A 21443-nucleotide genomic window follows, 5' to 3' on the forward strand; every position below is an offset into this window, starting at 1 on the left:
GAAGATTTTTTTTCAATGAATATTAATGTTAGCCCGCGACTTTGATCCAGTTTTGAATTTTGGCCCACTGTATATTTGAGTTTGACACCCCTGCACTATACCTCCTCTGCACATGTCCACGTCATCTCAGACTCGCCTCTTGAACTGTGTCTCCAAACCTCAGCCTGAGCTGTCCCTCTGATGTACTCATTTCTAATCCTGTCCGCCCTGCCTTTTTCTTAGTGTCACCAAAGCATAGGCGCTAGCACTGTAGTCCGGCAATGCCGCTGTTGCGCTTGGGGGCTGTGCCAAATCCTAAATCCACAAACAGAAAAAGCACATCTGGGGGTTTGTTCAGCTGTTACTATAAAGAGCATTAAAATGACTCAGTCCCTGCTATTTGATTGAAAGTTAAAGGCATACAAGCCTCGCTAATTTTCTCCCACGCTCTTCAACACAGTAACCACCAGACAGCAGGAGTGCGCCATCATAGAGTGAGAATACATAGATCTGACGTTCCTAATGTACGTTTTCCATCTTTCTTTTCTTTTCTTTTCTTTTTTTAAAAAAAACTTGCACCCTGACATTGTGCATCATTTAGTGTGTTCTCGTGGCAAACAGTGTACATCCGCGCGGAAGCCATGTTTGTAGTTGCAGCCTAATTGCCCAGTGTCCTTTCTGGTAGTCGCACTTCTGGCAGACTGACTCACTCTGCACAGTAATCGTCCGCCAACATTGGTAGACAGCGGCTGCTCGTTTACGGAAGCGCTCTTGGTCGCTCGCGCTCTCTCTCGTACCGTCCGGGACGTCTTCTGTAATTTGAAGGGCACGGGGCACGGACGTGCTGCTGCAGCCTGTGTCTTTAAACACAAGAAGGGGGAATGTGTTTCTGAGGCATGTAGCCTGCCTGGCTAAACCCACCAGCTCCTCCTCTCTCCTACCTCCCGCTGAGGAAGGAAGGAAGGAAGGCGAGAAAAGCGCTTGAGATGCCGATGGTTTCATCAGAGAGGCGACTGGAAATAAAAGTTGAGCGCGTTTCTTTTTTCCCAATTTTTTCTTTCTATAATTTCCTGTAAATTCCCATCTTCCATCGGCGCTCCGGACAGACAGACAGACTCTGCAGAACCCCAGCTCTTAAAAATTCTCCGCGCAGACGATCGCAAACAGGTAAAGGTGATAATTAATGAGACACGCATGCGTTATGTTCTTGATTGAAACCTATTAGCAGCATTTGCGGCGTTACAACGATATGCTTCTGTTACACAACTTTCAGCTTTCCTTAAAACAGAATACATATGGAGACGCTTGTGTTACCGAGACAGGAAGTGTTAATTGCTGTTACGCCTTAAGAGCAGCTGCAGAAAAATTCCAGAAACCTGACTTCGTTGCCGTGGATGTGTGCGTACACGTGCGCGCTACATCATTTGTTTATAATATGAAAGTATGATAAGACATTAACAAAAAAAAATTAAAATTAAAAACTGTCTTTCCACCTTTTGCATCGCTTTACACACGCATGCCCACAGGCTGCTTGTCATCTTTTCCACCCTCATCTCATACATAAGGGCTCACAAACACATGCAGACTTAGTGTCTTAACTCAGATGTGATGCACAACACAGCACTGTTAAAACTGACCTTCATTCTCTTTTCCAGCCTTAGAAACTGTCCTTGAAGGAAGAGTGTAATTAGGCCAAGTACTCGGCTGCTGTTCTTGTTCCAGCCGAGGTGTCACAGCCATCTGTGGCACAGGAAATGTGAATATTTACAGCAGGCTTACATGCAAGATTCTAATGTTTACATACAAGATATCAGATGAATGAAAAGCACTGTTGGCTTGTTAGGGATGTTTGCATATTACACAATGTGTGTGTGTCATTTAACTGACTGTTGTTATAAATGTAACATTATGAGGTAAACCATTCAGTTACTTAATCCCTTACATGTAATAGGAGTTATGGGGGGTGGGGGGTCATGATAGAATGTCTCCACTCTGGATTTCAAAACAGTGTGTGTAATGTCAGCTCAAAGGACTGATTCTTACTCGACGCTTTTGTCAGTGTATACAAGAATGATTACAGCGATGATGCGAAGATGCAGTTGCAGAATTTTGTGATTTAAATCAGTTCCTTTGGCTTGTATTTAAATACTGCTCAGGAAGGAAAACTGTGAGTAATGAACCAACGTCTCTGTGAGAGATCCTTTTGCTATCTTGCAAATGCAGACATTAGTCCACACGGTCGGAAGCTGTTTCACATTCCTTTAGCTACATTCATCTCAATTACTTGACAGTGTGCAACAAACATATGCATGAAGATTACTCGCTATATAAGATGCTGCTTTTGCAACATGGTGACCAATGTTCCCTATGGAGAGTCTTCGAAGCAGAAGGCTTTAGGAAGTGAATCTTTCCATTCGACGGATTTCTATAATTGGTAATGGACAGAACTGGAAATTGCAACTCACAACATAGTTTTGCAGTGCAGACAGCGCACTGTGTGTTGTCAGCACGTGTCTTAAGTGTTAGACTGTAGGAGAAATCATTGTGACATCCTGCAGCCCTGGCTATGACCTGATCAGAAAGATGCAGCCCCTTGGATACAGAGGAGCAATACTCAGTGGCATTAGGACCTGGAGGAGCCATTTACAGCTGTGGCAGCAGCTGCCGGTGTCGTTTCAGTATGGGTCATCATTAGTATCCCTGTCACAGGGGCATATGGCTCTGGAGGCTCTCAACACCAATGCACTGCTTGGCTGTAACTCCAGCATTCAACACTAAAGAGGGCAAAATGTGACTGGCATGTCAGCTGGAATCTGTGTGTGAACAAGGAATAGGATAAAACATTGGCATTTCAATATATTTAATTCCTTCTCCATTTGATCCAAAATATAGATATTTTTTTAATTAAGCCATGCTCTAAATGATTCGCTTGGTAGTTGGACTTACCTGTGTCAGTATTCTTTTGTCAAATGAATGAGGGTCAGCTGAACAGACGTTAATGAACTTGTGGTGTAGTCGGGGGGCTTTGATGGTCAGCAAGGCAAAACAATTCAGAAAGCTAATTAAAGTCTTTAAGCCTGGAGGTGCTTGTATGGGGGAATGTGTCTGTAATGTAAACACACCAGAACCATTTTTATTAGACCGCGTGCAAGCTGGGCACAGTAAATGAAGAGGCTACACTAAAGACAATCTAATATCCTCAAAATGCTTCTTAAGGGCAAAGAATTCAAAATGCTGGATCTAGTAGAGATCTTGCAAGTGAAGTAGTTTTTTTAAGGCATTTTTTTGTAGTTGCACAACTATGACATCACACCAAAGTGATTGGTCACTTACAATGTTGAACCTGGATCAACAATAATTATGATGATGTGGGAACAACACCAACAAGTGGATATCAGATCGTGCACACAGTAATGTCAGTGGGGCTGTGTGGTTACCTCAGATTAAATTTAGAAGAGAAGCAATTAGGAAACTTTCAAAATTCTCCCAAATGACTCTTGTCCATAGAGCCTGAGGTTTTCCACATTCACTGGTCATTATATTAGATACACCTATTCATATAAAAGCAAACATCTAATCAGTAAATCACATGACAGGAACTCGGGGCATTTGGTTATGTCAAGATGACCTGCTGAAGTCCAAACCAAGAATCAGAATGGGGAAGGAAGATGATTTAAGTAACTTTGAATGTGTCGTGGTTGCTGCTGGGCTGATCTCGGTATTTCAAAAACTGCTGGTCTACTGGGGTTTTCACACTCAACTATCACTCAGGTTTACAGAGACTGGTATAAAAAAAGGGAAAATATTCAGTGATTGGAGGTTCTCTGGGTAAAAGTACCTTGTAGATATCAGATGTCAGAGGAGAATGACCTGATTACTTTGAGGTGATGGCAAGGTACCAATAACTCAAGTGTCCACTCCTCATAACCAAGGTATGCAGAAAAACATCTCTGAACATACATCAAACCTTGAAGCTGATGGGCTACAGCAGCAGAAAACCACTCCTGGTGCCACTCCTGCTGAGAACAGGAAACTGAGGCTACTATTCACAAAATTGGACAACAGAAGATCGGAAAGACATTGCCTGGTCTGTTGAGTCTTGATTTGTGCTTCAACATTCAGATGGTAGGGCCAGAATTTGGTGTAAACTACATGAAAGCATGTATCCATCCTGGCTGTTGTCAATGGTTCAGGCTACCGGTAGTGGCGTAGTGTGGGGGCACATTTTTTTGGCACACTTTGTGCCCTTTAGTATCAACAGAGTATTGTTTAAACGCCACAGCCTGCCTGAGTATTGTTGCTGACCATGCTCATCCCTTTATCACCAAAGTGTACCCATCTTCTAATGGCTGCTTCCAGCAGGATAGCGCACCATGTCACAAAGCGCAAACTATTTTTTGAACATGATTAGTTCATTGCACTCAAATAGTCTCCATAGTCACCAGATCCAATAGAGCACCTTTAGGATGTGGTGGAACATCATGGACGTGCAGCTGACAAATGTGCAGGAACAATGTGATGCTGTCTTGTCAAAATGGATCAAAATCCATCCATTCACTTCTACTTACCCTTTTCAGGGTCACAATGGAGCCTATCCTAGCTGTCTTAGGGCGAGAGGCAGGGTACACCCTGGACAGGTCGCAGGACAGAGACAAACATTCATCCTCATCTCCACGGTTGTTGTGTTGATGCCTGGGCTGTTCTTACTTGCTGGTTGTACTGCTGCTGTGGCTTCGAGGGATAGCAGCAGAGCCGTAACACCAAATATCAAGGTTGTGGTAACACTGATTAGTGGATCCTCAGGGGATCGTTTTTTATAGTAGCACAAAAATTAAGCTAATGATAAGAAGTTCACAGAAACTCCACCTGATGGTGGAATTGAACTCAGGTCCTGGAATTTTTTCCAGGACCTTGTTAAATCTGTGCAACAAATAATTAATGCAGTTCTAAAGGCAAAAGGGGTCCAATCAAGTACCAGCAAGGTGACCTTAGTACATTTGCTGTTAAGTCTATTTCTTTCAGCTGTAATTTTAAATAATAGCTCAACAGCAATATTTTAAAACCTGAAAAATGATAATGATAGTGAAGCGTATGAATGATAGCGTATTGTTAGTTAATTGGTAGATCCCAAAACTGGTGTCAGTACTGTAATTCAGAGCCAGTGGTTTAAATCCCCCCACCCATCCATCCAGTTTTGGGTCATGGTTGACCTTGAGCCTATACCAGCTGTCATAAGGCAGTTACACCTTGGACAGGTTGCCAGTCTATCACAGAGCCACTACAAAAGATCAAAGTCTGTGTGTGGAAATAGAAGAAAAAATAGTGTGTGACTGTCATCCAAAACTGTATAGTCAGTGAATCCCACCAAAGAAGCCAAGGAGGCTGGTTGGAGCATGCTGTTTGGGTTACACCACATCCTTCCTGGCTCTCTCAGCTCTCACCCCCTCAAGAGGCTGCATGTAAACACTATGACACATTTGTTATTATCAAATCATTCCACTCTCTCCTCTCTGAACGTGAGTGGAATAAAAATTGGCAGCCTGTCGTAATTGTTCCCAGAAAGGCAAATATTTGGCTCTTCCTCCGTCATGCAAGAAGGAAATGAGAATGTTAGAAAGATGAACTGAACTCGATCTAGATTTTCAGTCTTCTCTCTCATTTTTCCACATCTCTGAGCACTTGAACATACTTTACCATTGATTACAATCTCTGTATGGTTGTTGTGACGGTAGCATATGATGTCTTGCGTTGATAGTGGCTGTGAGGTGGCTGGCTGAGAGAAGACGACACAGAGCCTCAAGGGTCACCTTTTAGTCCAGATGGGTTAAGAGAGGAAAGAAATGGAACGTTTTTAGCCTGGGAGTAGTCTACATCCAAAAACTAAGCAGTTCGGTGTCCATACACTAAAGGTTGGAAGCCGGAACAACAGAATTTGGGGAAGATGGGGAGCAAAAGGATTAGAGAAATGGAACGATAAGAGAGCAGGGGGGATTAAAGCCTGGAAAAATACACAGTGCCAGAGGGAGGTGTGAGAGGATCAATTTGGAGACATTCTGCAAAAAGACTCGGTGCTGTCGCTGAATGAAGGGCTGACTCGGCTGGCTCTTCCTCCCGCTGCCCTCAGCTCGTTTTGCACCCACCCACTCACACGTGTGCCCACTCACCCTCCTCCTTCATGCTCCCCCACCCGACTAAATGTCATACATGGATCATAAGAATACTTTATGCCCAGTCAGGCACCAGGTTATTGGTGAACTGAAGGACCAGCATGTTAATGAGCACATGTGGAATACAGAGGTGACCCTCCTCCTTGCGTTAAAGCCACAACCTCCTGCTGCTTAAGGTCATGTGAATAAATACGAGGGAGCTGTGTTGCCTCTGTGTCCCCAATGATTCCTGTGATTTTCACCCAGAAGGTTAGGTTTGTCCTCACCCTCACCCTCACTACCACCACCACCCCCACCCCCACACATGTTACACTTGAAACGCCACTGACTCGCAGATCCGTCACCGTTTTGTGCCCAAATCAGCTTTTTTCCCAGCTTGTCCCCGACCTGTCCCTAAGATTTTTACATGGTGCACATTTTTTGCACTTAGATTAAAAATTGTCATTTAAATGGGACTTCAGTAGCTTGTGCTGCTTTTGTATTTTATCAATCCACAGTCGAGAAACGCAAATGAGATAAGGACAATGAATACGTCGTTGCGTGAATAAATAGCCTATTTGAATTCGTTATTTATCTCTCTGCAGCTTCCTCTCTCTGTGTTGTTGCTGTTGTGGTTTATTCTGGGCTGTTGGATTTTGCTCTTCTGGACCGTGCAGTGGTTCCTCGTGTTAGTGTGTGACAGGTGCTTTGAGCTGATATGAACTGACTGAGTATCTCCCTGGTTACTGGAGGACGGGCAGGGGGCTTAGGTAGAAGCAGAGAGGATGATGAACTGTGTCCAGGCTTTTATTCACAAAATTTCCAATCCTGTAGCCACAGTAAGACAACATGCCTCTTTGTGTCTCGTTATGCTTTATGCTCTTTATTCTGTTATGTGAGTTTTGTTTCGTCATTGTATTCGGTACATTCAGCTGTTTCCAAGGCCATGAGAAACCAGGTAATTGAACATTCATGATGCGGGGAGCCAGAATGACTCACTCAGTTGTTCTGCTGGGTCAGTCTTATGACGGTCTTTTAGTCATCAGCTGAATTGGTGTGTCATTTGTTAAAAAGGCTACAGGTTGTGTTGTGCAGTGTTACAAGTTCACTGTGTACTTTGTTAGCTCCATTTATTACACAGCGTTATATTTTCTAATATATGCTCTAAAATACAAACGTAATGTGTGCCATCTGAGTTGATACAGTCTGTTTTTGTCGTCACAGAAATCTTAAGAAATGGACCAAGATAATCCAACCCAGCTCCAGACCTCAGAAGGCAACCCAAACAGCGAAGCAGCAGCTGTAACAGCAACTTCAGCTACGCCTTCAGATACGTCAGCTCCTGCCACCGACTCTAGCACTGGCCAACACGCAGTGCCTGCTAGGCCTCGGCGGCCGCAGAGGACTGCCAGAGTTGAGGGCTCTGTAGATATCTCTGAACTCAAAGCCGAGCCCAAAGCAAAACCCACTGCACTGCCTAACCAGGAGGAGTGCGACCCTGATGGCAGTGTGGCCAGTCATTCCAAACCCTCTCACCCTTCAGCAGTCAAGCTCTCAGAAGAGTATACTGGGCCCGGCATTAAGGCTGGTCCTAAAGGTCCGGGCCACCACCCAGTAAGAGCTGCCTCCGTGCCCCACCCATCTGCCAGCAGGCATGTGCCTCATCACCTGAACCCTCATGCACAGAGAGCTCTCTCTGTGGCAGGTACAGCTGACACTCAGGCGCAGACTGTGGAAGACTTCAGGCAAGTTTCGTGTGTGTGTGTGTGTGTGTGTGTGTGTGTGTGTGTGTGTGTCTGAGCATCCTCGGCAGGCCCTGTCCTGCCCAGACAGCTGAGACAGATTAACTGTGGCACACATCACATTTATTTATATTCATTGATAGTGACACTGGAAGGTTGCGATTATAGTAAACATGAGGCCAAAGTGTGGCAAGTTTTTGCAGAATGATGTCACTGAATTTTTATTATCATTGTTTCTGTGCGTAAAAATTTGGGAATAATGGCATGAATATTGAAAAGTTTCATTATAGACATTTAATGTTTTTATAAATTACATAATAACCCATTTATGGAGTGAAATGTCTTTCTGTTAAACCTTTTTGCTGAGGGTAATATATTTATATCTGAATGGCCTTTGTGTCTGTCCTGACAACATCATCCACAGAAAATCATCCACAGCCGATGTGGATGATTTTCTGAGGTGAAGCCTCGCAATTAAACTGTATCAACCGACACTGATGAATCAATGACCTGGACGATATTACCACAATTAGATACATAAATTCATCCTCACATCCAGTTGGTAACTCTCACAGAAACCATGTTATTGAAGTTGCTTTGGCCTAGTCACAGTTGCTGCGCATCTGCAAGCCCCTTGGCAACCCACCTCCACCCCACTGCACCTTTCTTGCTGTGTCAGGCTCAATAATTGTTGTTGTTGATGCCTGGGCTGTTCTTACATGCTGGTTGTACTGCTGCTGTGGCTTCGAGGGATAGCAGCAGAGCCGTAACACCAAATATCAAGGTTGTGGTAACACTGATTAGTGGATCCTCAGGGGATCGTTTTTTATAGTAGCACAAAAATTAAGCTAATGATAAGAAGTTCAATGAAGATTAATTTAACGATAACACTATTAGATGCTGAGCACTGTAAAAAGCAATTAGTCCCCCTGCATTAGGAAGAGGTTTTATACTTATTGGTATGCTTAAAAGTTTTGATGTTTAAAATATAGTATCAGATTATGAGACGTGTCCTTTATTTAGGATGAAGAGAGGTGACTGTATCCTCACCACATCTTACACCCTTGGATTTGTTTGGCATATAAAGTAGAAACTTTAGGATCTAGGCATGTTATACTCCATTAAAATCCATTTTCTCAGTATTGCATGTAACTGGATCCTGGCCCAGTGTACAGTCTGGCTGAGAGACAGGGTTTACCCTGGAGGTCTCTAGTCTTTTAAAGAGCCAATTAGAGCTACAAAGACAAACATGTCCTCTCATTTACATTTATATGAGTGATTTAGGTTTTATTTACTTTGTCTGCATGTCTTTGACTGGCCCAGGTGCTGGGAAACAATATTATCAGTTTGTCTGCTGCGGCTGGCTTTCAGTGCCATTTATTTTAATTTAATATTTTTAAGTAATTTAGTAAAGTTTGCCTGAGTATGAATCAAAATGAGTGACTTTGTGAAGCTAAAATGAGCCTGTTCTGTTTACGTGATTTGTAGACGATGTCACATAATGTTGAAAGACTGTCAAGGCTTTGCATTGTCGTGAAACATCGACTGAAAGGATTCATGTCGATGTGATCTGCTGTTGCATTCACTGTAGGTTTGTCTGTAGGTTGTGACACAGGTGAGTAGGAGATGAGTGCTTGCAAGAGTTTTTTATATAGCGTCCTTTTCCAACAGGCTGCACATCATCACTTGGAATGTGGGTTCAGCCACACCACCCGATGACATCACTTCCCTGCTCGGGCTGAATGTGGGTGACGGAAACACAGACATGTACATCATCGGGTGAGTGTTTTGCCTCGACTGTCTCGTTTGCTCAGCATTAAATCCGATTGGATTGTTTATATGCACGTCAGCGCTGCAGACAATGCATCTAATGAGCAGTCAGGCCCAGATTTGAATGTCTCTCTCTCCTTATGGAAAAAACAAAAGTGCTTTGATTACATTATCAAAGCACGCTCTCATTAGCTCCTTTTCCTTGTCTGTCTGCTCTTGACCCTTTTACCCTGCTCTGTGTCTTTTTTGTTTTTCTTCAAGGCTGCAAGAAGTAAACTCAATGATTAACAAAAGACTGAAAGACGCCCTCTTCACAGACCAGTGGAGCGAAGTCTGCATGGAGAGACTCAGCCCCTTTGGTTATGTGCTGGTCAGTAATGGCTTCTGTTGTAAACACATATGCACACTCTTATGGTGAAGTGCTCAACAGCTTAGATGTATCGTGGGATTCCTGACGAGCTTGCCGCTTCTTACTCTCTTAGCTCATTTTGTTCCCTGAGCAACGGATGGGGTGATAATTTGCTAGAAGCGTGTAATGTCAGCAAATCTGTTATCTTATTCTGTCTGCCAGGCTGCTAATGTCGAGCTCTTACTGACTGTCGGTCTCCCTTTTTGAACCTTCAGACCTGTGCCCCTCTTTCTGTCTTTCTGTATCACTATAGCTACAAATACCGATTGTAGGTGTACTAATATAGAAGATAGGGATAAGTACTATCTTAAGATCTCCAGTAGGTTTCATGTGTTACAAGGAGTTACGAAAATACAGATTAGTTTTATTAAATTAAATTAATTTTCCATCATATTTCATTCCAGTATGCTCATACACACAGTCCCACACACCAGTGCACACTCTTTAGACTCTCCTTATAGACAGCGTAGCTCACATAGGAAAGTCAGTCTGAGTTCAAGTAGAAAAAAATCCACGTAAAGTCCATAAAATCCAGAGATAAGAGTAATGCAAATCCACATTTTATGATGAAAAAGATAGTGTCTTTGATGATGAGAAGAAATTACCCAGTAGCAGGAAAAAAAGAGAGAGAGGCTCGTCATTGGATGATCCCCTCTGATCTTCAGTAAGTTCAGCCCACTTTTATTTACACTGGTCGCTTTATTTAGCGGCTTGTCCTCAGTTTCCTGAAGCCCCTTTTGCAGTATTTCCACCTTTATTTTTTTAACTCCTGTTCCTGGTATTCTCCACAAAATAAAATGTACTACTATTGTAGCATAGATGAGATGTAATGATGCTGTAAAGATTAATCATCGTTAACTACTGTTTTGATAGGAAAGCAAAAGTCAAGAAAGGGGATTCTTATGTGGAATAAGTGTTATGCACATATTTTTAGTATATATTTAATATTGTTTCAAAATCAAATACGACATTAAAGGAATAAAAACATTATTGTCAGATAAAAAAAATCAAACCTTTTGATTTCATTTGTATTGTTTGTGTTTAAACGCTGTGGTCGGTGTTTGTCTGGCTGTGTCTGCAACAATGCTTGGCTCAGTTGGCATGGTGAGCCAGGCCGTGTGAATCAGCTGTCGAGTTGAAAGAGCTAGACAAACGTCTGCCAGGGTGCTGTTTTATTTTTGGATCTCGTTGTTGTCAGTGTTGATGGGCCTCTGACAGTGTGACTGATGCTGTCCTCGGGCTGTCTCGCAGTTCTGCTACGTTAGTTTAAACCTTGTTAATGATCATCGCAATGTGACCTTTTTTGAGTTTCTAGTAGAAATCAATGCCGTGAACAGATCGGGGGGTTGTCAGGCTAACAAGTAAAGTGAGATGCACGGCTGTGGCAGTAGGAAGATGTTTAGTCATGACAAAAGAAACGTAGTAACGAGACACACCATCTATACTTTCTGCCTTGACATACTCTGCTCGCTGTGACTCATTGTTGGGTTCAAACTGACTGTTCAAAGAAGCCTTTTCTTGTGCAGTGCAGCTTACAACACATTTTTTCGGGCCATTCACTGCACGGTTTCTGCTGATGTTCACCATAGTTCCTGTACAAGTAAGCTACAATTTAAGTGCTCTGAATAGCAAAGGCAGTCTGGCCTTTCTGATTGCAACGTGGTTTAATCCACTAAATGCAAGACTTCTCTTTTCTGTGTTTCTGTGTCCATCTCTGTTACAGATGATCAAGAATGCACTAAACTTTTTCCAAATAACATCACACTCACAGCTCATTTCTTTAGTCATGTTTGTGCTGTACAAGGTCAAACATACGCTGCTGGACTCATGGCCCCGCTCTGTCTCTGTCTCTCACACATTTGTCTTTGGGCTTTAATGTCTTTTCTGTGCTTGGTCAAAATGTGGCTTGGCAGCCTTCAGCAGATTTCTGTGTTTTGTTTTGTTTTGTTTTTCTTTGTTTAATTATGATGATGGGAATTTCTGTTCATCCACAGTGTATGCAGGCCAAGGTACCCTCTCCTCAGACTTTACCCAAGTGCACGCAGACCCAATCGTTATGTGTCCTCACACAAATGACAAAAAAAAGAAGTTGGTCCACTTTACGGTTCACTAGAATCCATTATGCAACAGCCAGTTAGTGTGCAAGCAAGAGGATCTCCTGTCACGCGGAGATGTATGCCTCCATTTCCACCCGCGGGGCATTTAGACTGGGTGTGATTGTGCTTCTTCACACTGTGGATGGGGGTTGGGATGTGTGGACAAGTGGAGAGGGCAGCGGGGAGGAGGCATGAACATGGGAAGGGTTGACATCTCGTGTAAATGGCATGTAACATTCCTCACTGTCTTGTACTGAACAAAAATAGCACCAGAGGTGCACTAATGTCAAATCCTGCATATTATCATGAAACGCTTGGTGGGATGTTGAAGGACTTTGAGAAAGGTAAGGGGCAAATATCAAAGGTTTTAGTGGTTTTTACCCTCAGTAAGTGTAGATGCTGTGGCAAGTGTAGCTGCCCAGGGCTTCATGTGAAGTAGCTGTGGAACTAGACCACATGTTCCTGCAGGCCAAAATGGAAATGCAAGTTGGTAAAAAGAGGACGAGTGCGAGGGATGCCAGGAGATTTTATATTCATGTTGTAAGGCTGATGTGCAAGTGAACTTTACAGCTGCTCTCCTTAGCGAATTATGCAAAGCATGTCCTCATGCTTTGCATTAATGCTGTCTATTTACATTATCCCGTCTAATTCTTCATGGCTTTCTCTTCTCTAGGTTACATCCCAGCGGATGCAGGGAGTGTTACTGCTGGTTTTTGCCAAATATTTCCATTTGCCGTTCCTGCGTGGAGTCCAGACTGAGACCACTCGCACAGGCCTGGGGGGCTACTGGGTGAGCTGGCTACTGACATTTTGTTGTGACCAGCACTGCATTATGGAAGCTTCCCACGGAAAAACAAAGCACTACAGAGAAGTGGACTATATCTCGGTTTTATTTTTAGGCTGGTATCTCTTTCCTACGTACCCTCATATAGAAATGGGACACACCAAATATCTGCACATCAGCTCTTGCACTTTGTTAGTCAAATGTGGCTTCATCCAGTTTTATGTAAATAAAGAGATAGATGCTGGTATCTTGCAGCCAGCTGTTATTAACATTTGGAAAAGTCAAGCATAAAAAAAATGAACCAAAGGCAAACTGCTGACTGGAGTGATATTTCAATCTAATAATTTTTTAATGTGTTTTAAGCTTGAAAAGTAAAATATATTTTTACCAAAAAGCAACTGCTTTACAGCAGTTTTGTCAACAAGCACAGTTTTCTTTAGAAAGGAGGTTAGTTGCAACATTTCTACGCACACTTTTTTCAAAAGTAAAATTCTCATTTTATAAACTCAAATGACATCGACGTGTACTGTGGGTTTTATAACGCACCATCTTTGGTGTTGTTGTGGGTCAGAACAGTGGGAAGTTGTGTGCTGACTCATCTTGACCCCACCTTTGTGCTCTCTGCTGTTATCATTAAATATTGATATTGTCCCTCAGTATTCCTTAATGAGTGAACTTCCTGTTTGTGGCTGAGACACATATAATACAGTGGAAAATCGTAGCATACCAATTACTGTTTTTATTGGCTTTTTAATCACTAATAACATACATTGAATTCATTTGTTTCCACTTCTCTTCTGCTTGCTCCTTGCTACAGGGGAATAAAGGTGGAGTGAGTGCCCGCATGTCAGTGTACGGTCACACCATCTGCTTTCTCAACTGCCATCTCCCGGCTCACATGGAAAACTCAGATCAGCGGATGGAGGACTTTGAGAGCATCTTGCAGCAGCAGCAGTTTGAGGGCCAGGCTGCCACTGGGGTTCTTGACCACGAGTATGTCAGTTCACATAAACACAGAAACTTTAGGTTAATGTATAAGCTATGACCAAAAGTCAGACGCTACTTATTTGCTCTCTTACGTCGGTCCATTAAGGCTGAAACAGTTGCAGAACCCCAGAGTTTGACTTTGAAAAGGCAGGATTCAACATTATGGATGAGCTAATGAGTAATATCTCTGCGTCTGTCAGTTGCATTGTAGCTCCTTTTGCACCTTACCTCCTCCAAACCAGCATGTTTTCTTCTCAGCAGACACATTCTCAGCATTTTCTCCTGGAAGTCTAAATGCTTATGATTATATGGTGATTGTAGGTTACAATCGTATGTAAAGTTTTCACAGGACTCTCTGCAGTCCTGTGACTAAGCACGCCACATCATTCACTAGCTTGTAGAATCACCTTTAGCAAGAATAAGATGAAACCATATTTGCCTGTATGACTTTATCCGTCTCTCTCGTCATTGCGGAGGAACTTTGGTTTGGTTTTCTTAACATCGTTGCTTCAGTTCATTGAGGTTTGCAGGCATTCATTTATGCACAGATCTCTTAAGGTCCTCTCACAGCATTTCAATCTGGTCGAGGTCTGGACTGGGCCATTAAAGTACATTTTATTGCTGCACTTCAGTTCATTGTCCTGTTTCATGACCCAATTGGGGCCAATCTTTAGCTGTCAGACAGATGGCCTCACATTTGACTTTAGAATACCTTGGTATACGGAGGAGTTCATGTTCGATTAAGTGACTAGAAGATGCCTGGGTTGCAAAACTGTTCTGTGCTTTAATGCCAAACATCTGCACTTTGGTCTCGTCTGTCCAAAGGAAATTATTACAGAAATTGTCAAGAAATTTATCATTTAACATGTTGACTGAGGCCTGGGAGAGTCTCAGGTGTAGCTTTTGGGTTTTCTGCATTTTCTCTGAGCGTTGCACAGTCTGATGTTTGGGTCAGTTTGGTGGGACATCCACTCCTGGGAAGATTGTGGCATTGTGTTAGCATACACTTGAATGATCCAGACCTGCAAACTGCCAGAACTCCATCTTTTCAACGTAACAGTATGTTATGCTGTAAAATTTTATTGCAAAGTGGGCTATAATTTGATGAGGTTTCCCACTGTGGGTGCAAAGCTGTGGCATCTGTGATATGATGAGTGGTAAGATTGATTTTCTCGCAAAGTATCCTAGTACCTTAGGAACTATCTTTCTGAATCTTTTCTTGTAAATTTATGATTTTATAACCTAAAAAAAATTCTACTCTTTTTTTTCTCTCATAAATTTTTAGGTCTTGCCCAGAAAACTGTTTTCTCTGAATATAACCTTCATCTCCATCCTCATTTTTTCCCCCTCTATATGCTGTATGTAACTGTAAGATCAACCTAGTGTTGTTTTTCCATGTTCGTGATTTCTGAGGGAAATAATTACACAGTCATTGAGGTAACTTAAAGCGTCACATTTGTTTGAATTCACAAAATTACTCCTTTTTTTTCAGTGTGGTGTTTTGGTTCGGGGATCTTAATTTCCGCATCGATGACCTGGAGATGCAGGTGGTCAAATCAGCCATTGATAACAACAAGTTTTCAATATTATGGGAAAAGGATCAGGTAAAACCAAACATTTATATGTATGCAATTATTGTACCTCAGCTCATCTGCATGTGGCCTTCCTCAGAAGCACTAAAAGTACTCATCTCAAAGCAACTGAGGAGTGTGTATATTGAAATTCTATCCATATTTATTTTTCTTATTATTATTTCAGTGCATTCAGTCTGAAATAAATGTAAAACTGTATAGAGAAGTTCTTTATTTTATGAGACGAAAGCTGAAATGATGTTAGTCAGGAAGTGGTGCAGTGTGTAGGGAATGCCACTAGAGGGTGATACAGAAACACACTATTCCCATGAGCAGCGTCAGTAATTGTTGAAGGTATGTGACGTCTTCTGATTAGTACTATGATTTACAGCTAAACATGGCCAAAGACAGCGAGACCGTGTTAGAGGGATTCCAGGAGGGACCGCTGAAATTCCCTCCTACCTACAAGTTTGATGTTGGAACAAATACATACGACACAAGGTTGGTGATGCCGGGGGTGCTTTTATGAATTCTAGGCCACTAACCAGATACCTTTAACACACATCCTCTGAAAGGCCCTTGCTGGCTTAAATGAATCCTTACAGTTCGTATTTTATCCTCAATCTAGTGTTTTCAAACATGGCGTCATTTATTTCTTTATTTTTGCCATGTCCCATCTTTTTGTTTCTGGAAACATCCCAGTGGGAAGAAACGTAAACCAGCTTGGACTGACCGGATCCTGTGGCGTCTGAGAGCCACGGCACCTGCTGGTGCAGGGAAGCGTGGCTCCATTTCAGGGCTAACGAGTGGCGCCAAAGTGACGCAGCACAATTATCGAAGTCACATGGAATTCACCGTCAGTGACCACAAACCAGTTTCTTCCATCTTTACTCTTCAGGTGAGAAACACTAGGGTATGTCTGTGCAGGCTCTCAGTCATCCAGGTTATGGTTGTTTTAGGATCCGAGGGTATGTTATGAGGATGATTTTGAGCAGTATTAGGCCTTTGCATCTTTGAAATTAGTCTGTAGTTGATAATACAATAAATACATATTCTGTTGCTAATCAGAGTAGTTTGGCTAGAAATGTAGAATATTTATGATAAAGTCAGACAATGAAATAAAGAAAATATTTAAAGAATATATACACATGCTGAATGAATTTGGAGTGGGCTTTTGATACCGTACTATTTTTGATAAATAAAATTCATATATCTGTCTCACCTGGAGGGCTAAACAGGGCTTTCCTCTGCTCTCACAGTTATTTTCAACAGGTTTGTGTAGACAAATGCCAGATAGCTGTTAAACAGCAGCTAACCGCTCTGTGTTCATAGCTACTAGCAAAGTAGACTGTCACATTGAACATAGTTCTTTAAACCTTACTATAAAATCACATTGACCAAATCAAACCAATTCATCCTACTTCACAACAAACCAGATTCCCGTTGGTGGTTATTTTAAACTGATGTTACACACAGGTTTTGATTAGACTCAAAAGATGACTGTCTCGTCAGCTGTGCCCTACTTGCCTGACTACAGTAACCCTTAAACAAGTGATTGTAAATAACTAACATTAGGTCTTACCTTTGCTTTCATATTGATTTTGCTGTCCTTCACCTACTTGATTACACCATTATTGACCTTTTCCGAGTGATATAAATAAAACTGTCTGTACTTCTGTAGACTTTCATCCTGGTGGTACAGATTTCTCCTCACAATACATACATGTGCTAAAGTGGAGCTTTTACAGGGAGAATTTCATCTCACAAGTGCCCAAATCTGCTGTTTGTTTAATCTGTCTTAAGAAACAGAAATATAACAGGCTTGTGTTGCAATGCTGTGGAGGACCAGGATATCAGAGCAGTGTTTTTAGGCTCCGCTGACAGGCACATGACTGACATTTTAGATGAGGTCGATCCTCTGCTCTCGTTATCCTTTAGGACATCGTGGAAACCTTACAGCACTTTGGTATTAAATAACTATGGTACGTGTCTTTGTAGTTCCCATACAAGGTGGATCTTCCCCTGGTCACAATTGTAGTGGAGGATGAGTGGAACAGTGTTGCTGATGCCACAGTTATATTCAAACTGGCACCCAACTACTTTCGCAGTTCTTGGGACTGGATTGGACTTTTCAAGGTAAAAACCAATACGTGAAATTAATACTACAACAAGTAGGTTGAGCATGACAAGTAATCCTGTGCATTACTGATTTTACTGACTTTTCCCATAGGTGGGTTTCAAACACTACAAAGACTATGTGGGATATGTGTGGGCCAAGCAGGAGGAATCAGATTTTCTTCGACAGGAACAACAGGTAATCTGGATGCACGTAGTCTTCAATACAAGGATAATTTTCTTTCACATTTAATGAACGTCTTATCGACTAATTTCCAGGTAACCTTTACTGAGGAGGAATTGCCCAAAGGCTCAGGAGACTTTATCTTGGGTTACTATAGCAACAACATGAGCAGCATTGTGGGTGTAACAGAGCCATTTCAGGTAATTGCAACCCACTGCTTGTTTGACGTGAAAACAGCCAAATGCTCTTTCCTTTGGTGTTCTCATCTGCATCTGTACTCGTTTTATTTCACGTTTTCCACTTTTACTTACACTCTTTTCCATCTGTCTTCAGATCCTGCTTCCCACCTCAGGCGATGACACGAGCTCTTCAGACAGCTCTGATGTCACTTCAGAAGATGACAGCACTGTTGTCATGAAGATGAGGTCCCGCAGTCCTAGCCCACGTAAGGGTAAGCACTGCGGCCATCGCAGCGGCAGCCGCAGCCGCAGCCGCTCCGGCAGTCCTCACCAGGCCAAAATGAAAGAGGTTGATGTCACCAAGGCTCCTCCACCAAGCACCACTGCAGAGACAGACTGCAAGTCCATTAGAGGCCCAACAGAGGGCAGTAGCAGCCAGCTGTTTGGTCCTGAGGAGCAAGAGAAAAACTCACAGGATCCAGGAGTGTGAGCCCGGTTGTGTTTACAGCTCACATTAAAAACCTGTTGTGTCTTTAAAGTCATGCATCCACCTCACTGTAAAGTTTCTGTAGAGAAAATTTACAGTTTCCGATGCCATCCTTTTCAGGAATAGCCATCTGGTTTGTCCAGGAGGTTTACTTTGCCTTGGGTTGTTTCAGTAAGCTGTGCACATGCATGTCTTTTATTTGTAAACCCTTCACTCTCTGCTGTGTTTCTTGTCTCTTCGTCCGTTCTCAGGTGTGGTCAGCACAGGGAGCTGACACCTTTCATGAGAAACTACTCAAGGATTTTTGCTCACTTAATACTTCATAGGAAGCATCATTACTGTTTTTCGACAGTGCTTTGATGTTCCTAGCAGTCATGTCAGCTCACTACGTATAAGATATTAGGATTATAACTTATACTCGACACAGATATTCTACATAATTCACTCAGTGTTTGTAGTAATGGATCCATTATAGAACAAATCCTATCATACAGATAAGATTTAATTCAAAAACAATCCATAAAGTCATCACCAGCTCTGGAAACAGTCACATTATTAGTTTCTGCAATCGGAGACAGATGTACAGCATGCAGTTTGACTTGGTGATGTGGTTCTAACCTAGCACACATTATACTACAAAATATCCAGGGAGCATTTCAAATGATCCACCAGTGGGAATAAATTCCCTCGAGGGTGCATAAAAGCTGAGCAGAGCCAAAGTACGCGGAGGCTGTGATTCAGGGGACTGGGACACTAGCCACGGCGTCAGAACAACACACGCCAGTGTAGAGTGAACGCGAGTGTAAGGACGTTTAAATAGGCCGCCATGTCCGCGCAGTGCGTATGTGATGGGTGTGGGAGGCTAGCTGTCAGCTGACACAGCATAGTTGTCTTACAAAAACTAGCTGATTGATTGCTGGCCACTTACTGCTGGACCAACTGTGGCATCGCCTACAGCAATACCTGACTCACCATAAATTGCTTTTTACACACAATGCTTGGTGTGAGTTAATGAGCCGCACTGCTTTTGCTCACAGCAAACAGCTGTTAGTTTTTAAGCAAATTAACCCACAACATGAATAACAAAGCACTTGTTTGGATCTTTTATTTCATTTATTTTTTGCATGGTGTTTAAACCCAAAATCAAGACATTTCTCATCTGGATATCTCATAAAAATGTGAGCAGGAACTCTACTGTGTAGAGCCACCATAGGGACTCGTATTGTACTGTAGGTAGTATAATACAAAAAATGACTTGCTCCACTTTTGTGAAATATCATGTTGTTCATTTATTTTCTTTATTAAAGAAGTGGAGTGGTCCTATCAGATACTTTACTTTCACTTTAATTTGATGCTTGTTTTCTCTCTTGCTCAGATCCACCCCTAATGATCCAGGTGATTAGCTGACAGTGACAGTAGTCAAAATAGTTGTGTTAGATTGCTACTGTGTGACCTATTAGACACGTTATACTGTTAAGCACTTAGCATAGGACAGTGTATACTACTGTAGCTGTAACTGTGTGTGTGTGCGTGTGTGTGTGTGTGTGTGTGTGTGTGTGTGTGTGTGTGTGTGTGTGTGTGTGTGTGTGTGTGTGTGTGTGTGGCTGAGGCAGTGAATGGGGTCTGTCTGCATGATTTGTTGCTGTGGACATACTGTACATTCCAGTACTGTGGTTTTTGTGCCGTAAAGTGCTGTTTTTGACTTCCCTTGTCATAATAGTGGCCGTGAAAGTTGTTAGAAAAACTTGGTAAGGGCAGTAAAAAAAAAAAATTAAGTGTATGTGTTAGGTGATAAACTGCTGAGTAGTTATACTTGCTGAAATCTGGAGCTGTTTGAAACACTTCATTGTATTTAAATGTAATTCTTTGGTTTTAAAATGGGAAATAAATCTATTGGACCTTTGTTGGAAATAACGTGTAAAGACAAGTCTCACATTTTAGATAGTGTAGATGATCATGTTCTGTATTGCAGTCAATGCCAGTGACTATGTATTGTGAAATATTAATGAAAACTGTCTACAGAATGTTATTATTTTGTAATTTATGTGGCAACAATAGAAGAAAATATATGTAAAGGATAAATATGAAGTATGGTAGAAATTATCAAATAGGAGACAATCTATGCCGCAAAGATTATTTTACTGAAATTCTGTATTTATTTTCTTATTTAACTGTAAAGTGAGACTAAATTCTGCTGGCCAGCAAGGGAGCGTTATTTCTACTGAAACAATATTACAGAATATTGATAATGATTATTTTTCTTTTTTTGACAAATGATGATTTCTCCACTTAACATATTAGTAATTTCATATCAAATTCTGCTTTCACTGTCAGATGTGTAGATTGTTAAGTGTACAGGTGTTCGTATAATTGTAAACGAAACTACAAAAATACAGCAAGTCTGTGTGATCCTGTGACTGTTGGCCTAGGATGATGGTTTATCTCTGATCGTCTAATCACAGAAGCAGGAAGTTTGTTAAAGGGTTGCTTGCTTTGTCCTCCAACCAGGAAACTAGTGCAATACTGTCCAAAGAAATAATATTCTCCCTTTCAAGTTGTCTGTCTGTTTCTTTAATTGTTTCATATTTAATATCATTGTATTAAAAAATGCGTAACTATCTTATCATGTCTTATCGTTCAGGTTAATTAGTTTGACTGAAAGGTGTTTGTTTTTGTTTTTTTCTGAAAGCTGTGTCTATGGGAGAGATAACACAGAGAATGATACAGACAAAAAAAACAGTGAGTTGACTTGCAAAATACATTATAAAATGCAGTACCACAGTAATGTACCAAAGTACAGCACCATGCATAAAGTACCTGCTTTTTTTTTCTCCTTCGACAATGGTTGCTTTTTCACTCATTTTCAGTCCAGACTTTATCTTGACCATTGTCAAGAGATTTATTCTAAAGACACTTCTTCAGCTAAGAATCTAAAGGTAGAAACACACAGACGCTGCAGTTTTTACTTGCAAGGGCATGATCACAGAACGCTCA

The 21443-nt window shown here is 41.8% G+C and overlaps 1 protein-coding gene across 1 annotated transcript; it reads left to right on the forward strand.

Moving 5' to 3' along the window:
• The first annotated feature begins 653 nt into the window (after positions 1-653).
• On the forward strand, positions 654-21003 carry inpp5jb (inositol polyphosphate-5-phosphatase Jb). Its single transcript, XM_085180275.1, has 13 exons — positions 654-1146; positions 7350-7870; positions 9539-9646; positions 9899-10007; positions 12816-12932; positions 13744-13919; positions 15406-15517; positions 15876-15985; positions 16187-16382; positions 17483-17620; positions 17715-17798; positions 17879-17983; positions 18117-21003. The coding sequence occupies exons 2-13, from the start codon at positions 7362-7364 to the stop codon at positions 18450-18452; spliced, it is 2100 nt and encodes a 699-aa protein (XP_085036401.1). The 5' UTR covers positions 654-1146; positions 7350-7361; the 3' UTR covers positions 18453-21003.
• Positions 21004-21443: the final 440 nt, after the last annotated feature.

The sequence above is a fragment of the Neolamprologus multifasciatus genome, chromosome 12 (assembly GCF_963576455.1).
Source record: "Neolamprologus multifasciatus chromosome 12, fNeoMul1.2, whole genome shotgun sequence".
NCBI lineage: Eukaryota > Metazoa > Chordata > Actinopteri > Cichliformes > Cichlidae > Neolamprologus > Neolamprologus multifasciatus.

Coding starts and splice junctions, on each gene's coding strand:
- inpp5jb (XM_085180275.1), top strand. CDS start 7,362: ATGGACCAAGATAATCCAACCCAGCTCCAGACCTCAGAAGGCAACCCA. Junction 7,871..9,538: donor CAGACTGTGGAAGACTTCAG/GCAAGTTTCGTG, acceptor CTTTTCCAACAG/GCTGCACATCATCACTTGGA. Junction 16,383..17,482: donor CTTCCATCTTTACTCTTCAG/GTGAGAAACACT, acceptor GTGTCTTTGTAG/TTCCCATACAAGGTGGATCT.